At 44.5% G+C, this 6,898-nt stretch overlaps 1 protein-coding gene across 1 annotated transcript in view; it reads right to left on the bottom strand.

Moving 5' to 3' along the window:
• Positions 1 to 2,057: 2,057 nt before the first annotated feature.
• Positions 2,058 to 6,898, bottom strand: part of tubg1 (tubulin, gamma 1) — a 30,673-nt gene continuing 25,832 nt past the window's right edge. Inside the window, exons 10-11 of the mRNA XM_055656739.1 lie at positions 3,986 to 4,147; positions 2,058 to 3,259 (exon numbers count right to left, since the gene is read on the bottom strand). Of these exons, the coding sequence (XP_055512714.1) occupies positions 3,062 to 3,259; positions 3,986 to 4,147 (360 nt within the window). The 3' untranslated portion in view covers positions 2,058 to 3,061. The remainder of the gene's footprint in view (positions 3,260 to 3,985; positions 4,148 to 6,898) is intronic.

Here is a 6,898-nt window from a genome sequence, read left to right as displayed (position 1 = left end):
AGCCATGGCAAGGGCAGGTGAGTGGTCATCAAGCATCATACAACCCCACCCTCCCTCACAGCTATCCTCCTGCTCAATGCACAGTCCCTAGAAAATATGATAGAAACATCGAAAATAGGTGCAGGAGTAGGCCATTCGGCCCTTCGAGCCTGCACCGCCATTCAATACAATCATGGCTGATCATCATACTGTTTCCTGTACCTGCCTTCTCTCCATACCCCGTGATCACTTTCACTTTAGCCACATCTAACTCCCTCTTAAATATAGCCAATGAACTACTACTGAAGCATCAACTACCTTCTGTGGCAGAGAATTCTACAGATTCACCACTCTCTGTGTGAAAAATGTTTTTCTCATCCCGGTCCTAAAAGATTTCCCCCTTATCTTTAAACTGTGACCCCTTGTCCTGGACTTCCCCAACATCGGGAACAATCTTCCTGCATCTAGCCTGTCCAATCCCTTAAGAATTTTGTAAGTTTCTACAAGGTGATGTAAGGGTAAGGTTGCTTTACCTGAGAAACACAGGTGCAGTAGTAGAGCTGCTGCCTCATAGTTCCAGAGATCAGATTTGATCAGTGCTGTCTGTGTGGAGTTTGCACATTCTGTGATCGTGTAGGTTTTATCTGGGTGCATTGGTTTCTTCCCACATTCCTAAGTGATAAAGGTTTGTAGGTTATCTGCCTACTGTAAATTGTCCCTAGCATATAGCATACAGAAGTGGGATCATTCTTGTTTCGCTTGGGCAACTAACAACCCAGGGATATGAAGCAGTGTTCAAGTCAGATGATTTAGAGTCATAGAAGAAATCTAGATTATGGCAACAAGCCCACTCAGGTAGGACAGCAATTCCCCAATATCATGTTGTTCAAGAAGGAACTGCAGATTCTGGAAAATCAAAGGTACACAGCAATTCCCCAATATCATGTTGGGCAATTTACAGAGGAACAGTCCAATCCACTAGGTATACAAAACTGCTGGAGAAACTCAGCGGGTGCAGCAGCATCTATGGAGCGAAGGAAATAGGCAACGTTTCTGGCCGAAAACCCTTCTACACACTATTCACTATTTCTGTTTGTACAGAACCAGATCACTTTCCAAGTCTCATCTATCCCTGCAAAGTGCTGAGTCAGGTGGTCTGGATGAGGCTGGAGATAGCTGGTGTGTATAGGATGTCAGAGAGCAGAGCATGCGGCCTGCACTCCTGCTGTATCCACCCTCAAGACTGGAAAGCTGGTACGCGCCGACAATTGTGGAGCTGCCTCCCAGATTCAGCAATTTGCCCTCATGTATAACTCACCTGCTAATTGCCCACTAACTAACTCACTGTACACTATGATGCTAACTCACTGGTACACTATGATGCTAACTCACTGTACACTATGATGCTAACTCACTGTACACTATGATGCTAACTCACTGTACACTATGATGCTAACTCACTGGTACACTATGATGCTAACTCACTGTACACTATGGTGCTAACTCACTGTACACTATGGTGCTAACTCACTGGTACACTATGATGCTAACTCACTGTACACTATGGTGCTAACTCACTGGTACACTATGGTGCTAACTCACTGTACACTATGATGCTAACTCACTGTACACTATGATGCTAACTCACTGGTACACTATGGTGCTAACTCACTGTACACTATGGTGCTAACTCACTGGTACACTATGGTGCTAACTCACTGGTACACTATGGTGCTAACTCACTGGTCACTGCTAACTCACTGTACACTATGATGCTAACTCACTGTACACTATGGTGCTAACTCACTGTACACTATGGTGCTAACTCACTGTACACTATGATGCTAACTCACTGTACACTATGGTGCTAACTCACTGGTACACTATGGTGCTAACTCACTGTACACTATGGTGCTAAGACATTACTAAACATTAATCAGTTACATTAACTGTCCTTTAAGTAAACTTTCATTTATTGCTGCTGGACAAAGATGAAATCAAATAAGCATTAACAAATTGTGAGATACTAACTGAAATTCACAACAATAATGTGCATTTTATAGGATATGCAAAAACTACCGTTCAATAAAAAAACTATTTTATTAGCAACTGTTAAACAGGTCTGTTAATGGTGCATTCTACAACCTTCAGATCACGTCCCCAGCTACTACACAATACTGAAAGCACAAGCTAAACATTTCTGAAACTTTTTTCCAATCATCTTTAAAATTGCCTTCATTAGTAGGTGTCGTGATGAAGACATTTTAGCACTACCCGGAAACCCAAAAAATGGTGACCAAAGTAAAACACTAGCCAATGTTAGCCTAAATGAGCAGAATTGTAATTTCCTGAAGAATTTACTAATCTGAGTGCTTGGTTAAGTGAGCAGACAGGTGTTGGACATGGCAGGAGAAGCAACATCTACTGATCGAGTGATCAAGCAGGCAAATAGTTACAATAGCAGTCAATGGATGCCTTGCTCACCCACCAGTACAAGACCAGATACTACTACTGCACAACATTTATAAAACTAATCCCATATTAAAATAAATGGTACATTTACAAATTAAACTATCCAATTGTGGATTAAAAGTCTAAGGGGAAAGACTTTTACCAAAAATGCTTCATTTTACAATAAACAGTTGTGAGTGGAAGTATTTCCCGAACTGTGGGAATAGTCAATGACCTGTTACCACAAGGGTTTGACTGCACACTGTATACTAACTCACTGGGGCGACTCCAGGCTCACACCAACATGACAATCAAATGTGCAGTTATGTTGGTGAATCACTGACCTGAACGAACAGTCATACAACTAAACCTTCTGATCAATGTTTCCATCACTAGTTGTCACCTGGAATCTTCCTTAAAACATGTCTAGGGAAGGAACAGGGCGGAGATATTCAGCAAAGATGTTCATTTCGCACAGGAGCCTGCAGGTCTAAGCCTGGCTATCTTGCATATTCACCATATTCCAGTTAGTCACTTCACAAAGGATAAACAGAAATGTTAATAGAGTCGACTTATCAGCATATAATGATGTAATGTGCAGCGGTAAACCCTCAGCAAGCAGCAGTCTGGGTCACTGCTGCTGTGTACCCCAGGAAATGTAGTCGGGGCGAGTTGCTGCGTGATATTCATCAATTAACTGCTGAACAATCTCCCGGGAATTATCCAGTTCATCAAAACTCTCCTTAAATATGTCCTCTTTGCGAAATTGTTCTAAGAATGCTTCTCTTTTTCTCAGTTTATCATACTGTCTGCTGGTTCTTTCAAACAACTGTGGGATGAAGAGAAAAAAAACCCTTAATAATCCCATAAAATCAAACACATGTTACATGTTACACAGTGCAGAATGGTTTCACTTTTTTTTAGTATGGAACCCTTTAATGTCAAACTCCTTTTTTAAATTCTCGGATGTTCAATATTCTTTGACCGGTTTACTATGAATCAGTGTTTTCACACTGAATATTTTATACAGGGCAGGTTTCATATGGTGCTTTATAACATTCAACCAAAACTTTTGTCAACAGTTCTAATCTTGTTGGCTGGAATGTACATCCAATCCATTCATGGTCTCTTGAAACAGACATACCCAGAAAAGAGCAACACGACCAAATCCCTCATTCGAGGCAGCAGGATTAGAACTCTTGTCAACATTGTTTTGAATGTATACATACATGATGGGGATGGGGCCTCAAAGGTTTCAAGGCCATTCCGAGTCAAGCAAGCCAGAATGGCTGATTTGTTGGCATCACACTGCAAGGAATGGTGCTCTGCCAACAGCAAGTGACCAGTGAGTTCAGCCAATGCACCAGTGGGTGCAACAGCTACAATCTTGTTGAACAGAATTTGTTTATAAAGTGTTCTTTACACTCAATCATTTATTTCACTTTTCACTGCACATCAACAATTTAATCACATAAATATAAACACTCATTGCCAGACAATAAGAGTCAAACTATTAGAACTGTCACGTGTCAACCACAAAGATATTGATACTTACTGAGGAGATGCTGGTATGATTGGCCATCATAAGCCCACTGACACGGTGAGCTGATGGCAGGTATGGAGACTTCCGTGACAATGCCACCTGAATACTGGCTGGGCCCCACGGTATGAAGTTGGCCAATTTACGCTCTCGTATTCTTTGCAGACTTTTATGGACCTATATAAAGAACGTGGCTTAGAGTGAAAACATAGAAACATAGAAAATAGGTGCAGGAGTAGGTCATTCGGCCCTTCGAGCCTGCACCGCCATTCAATATGATCATGGCTGATCATCCAACTCAGTATTCCATCCCTGCCTTCTCTCCATATCCCCTGATCCCTTTAGCCACAAGGGCCACATCTAACTCCCTCTTAAATATAGCCAATGAACTGGCCTCAACTACCTTCTGTGGCAGAGAATTCCACAGATTCACCACTCTCTGTAAAAAATTATTTTCTCATCTCGGTCCTAAAAGACTTCCCCCTTATCCTTAAACTGTGACCCCTAGTTCTGGACTTCCCCAACATCGGGAATAATCTTCCTGCATCTAGCCTGTCCAACCCCTTATGAATTTTGTACGTTTCTATAAGATCCCTCCTCAATCTTCTAAATTCTAGTGTGTACAAGCCGAGTCTATCCAGTCTTTCTTCATATGAAAGTCTTGCCATCCCAGGAATCAGTCTGGTGAACCTTCTCTGTACTCCCTCTATGGCAAGAATGGGTCACAACATCGGAGGCTTGGATTGCCTCAGCGCAGAGGGAGAGCAAGGAGGGAAGAGACAATGACTTTGGGACTTTAAACTGTGTTGTGTGTTTGTAATTTATGCTATGTTATGACTGCAGGCTAAACCATTTTGTTGCACTGAAAAGTGCAATGACAATAAATTGAATCCAATCAATGTCTTTCCTCAGATTAGGAGACCAAAACTGCACGCGATACGCCAGGTGTGGTCTCACCAAGACCCTGTACAACTGCAGTAGAACCTCCCTGCTCTTATACTCAAATCCTTTTGCTATGAATGTTAACATACCATTTGCTTTCTTCACTGCCTGCTGAACCTGCATGCCTACTTTCAATGACTGGTGTACCATGACACCCACGTCTCGTTGCATCTCCCCTTTTCCTAATCGGCCACCATTCAGATAATAATCTACTTTCCTGTTTTTGCCACCGGTGGATAACCTCACATTTATCCACATTATACTGCATCTGCCATGCATTTGTCCACTCACCCAGCCTATCCAAGTCACCTTGCAGCCTCCTAGCATCCTCCTCACAGCTAACACTGCCCCCTAGCTTCGTGTCATCCTTTTGCATCTGTTGAAGAAGGGTCTCGACTCAAATCTTCGCCCATTCCTTCTCTCCAGAGATGCTGGCTCACCCGCTGAGCATTTTGTGTCCTCCTTCAATTTAAACCAGTATCTGCAGTTCTTTCTTACGCCCTTTTCTTTGGATTGCTCTTACTTAGTGACAAGCAATTACAGGGCAGTAAATACCAGACACGAGACGATGAGAAACATCTTGTTGCTGTTAGTTGATGATTATTGCCTAGGCATCAGAAAAAATTCCTACTCTTTTCTACAGATGTTTTTACCTCTACATATAAGGAAACTAATTGATCACCACTACCTCAATATCAATATCAGTTGTATTCGTCACTTGCACATAAAGTGCAAGTGAAATGAATTTGCCAACAGCAGTACAATAAAAAAAAACACACAAAAACACAATAAAACATTTAACACAAACATCCACCACAGCATTCATCACTGTGGTGGAAGGCATCAAATGTGTCCAGTCCTCCTCCATTTCCCCCCGTAGTCGCGACCTCAACCCTCCGCAGCCGCCGCTGCGGGCGTCCAGAGGTTTAGACAAGTTAAAGTCCAGGTAAAGTCCAGGTAAGGCCTGAATCGGTGCTTCCCCACCGGAGACAGCGGCTTCAGGTTGGTGTAGGCCGCAGGCTAGCGGTCGAAGATTTAAAGTCCCCGCCGTGCCGCAGCCAGAAGCACCGCAGACCGCATGGCCGGTGGTCAGAGCTCCTCTCCAGGGATCCCCGGCGAGGGACCCCGCTGCTGATGGTAAGTCCCCGCCGCGCTCGCGGTAGAAGTTGGCCGCGGGCCGGCGGTCGGAGCTTCTTCTCCTCCCGGGTCCCCAACGAGGGATCCCAGGCTGCGGACGGCCCGCCAGCTGGAGCTCCGCAGACCACGGCTTCAGGCTGCCACGGGCCAGTAAACGGAGCGCTCCCCTCTGGCAAGCCCCGGTGAGGGCTCGCCCACTCCTCGACGAGAGTCCCGCTCCTCGACGCTGAAGCCACGGGCATGTCTCCGGGAAAGGCCGCACTGATCCTCGATGTTAGGCCACGGGGGAGGCGACATGGAAATGGTTTCCCCCTTACCCCCCCCCACACAAGACACACAGAGAGACACCAAAAACACACATTAGGACACACTAAAAAATAAAAAACGTTGAAAAAACCAACACGTTGCTGGCAGGGCTGCCGGCTTGCAGCACCCCCCCGACCTTGAAACTGTTCCTAATTGTGAACCAGTATCGCCACTCTGACAGCCCAGCAATCGGTCAGCACTAAAAGGTGCACTGACCTCCACCCTGATCGACTACCCCAGGTAACATCCCGGTGAATCTCCTCTGCACCCTCCTATAGTGTGGTGATCAGAACTAATCAGATCTCAGCTGGAGTACTGGATGTAAAATCAGAGCATCACCTCCTGACATATATAATGCCCTGACTGATGAAGGGCAGTATCCCATATGCATTCCTATTGACATCGCTCACCTGCATTGCCACTCTCAGGTCTCCGTGTTCCTCAGTACCCACAAGATCTATTAATGGTATGTGTCCTAACCTCATTAGTGCTCCCAAATTGCATAACCATATTAATTTGTATTAAACACTATCTGCCATTTTC

This window comes from Leucoraja erinacea, chromosome 27 (assembly GCF_028641065.1).
Source record: "Leucoraja erinacea ecotype New England chromosome 27, Leri_hhj_1, whole genome shotgun sequence".
Lineage (NCBI taxonomy): Eukaryota > Metazoa > Chordata > Chondrichthyes > Rajiformes > Rajidae > Leucoraja > Leucoraja erinaceus.
Note: the sequence above shows the minus strand (reverse complement) of the source record. Positions and strands in the feature narration are given on the sequence as shown.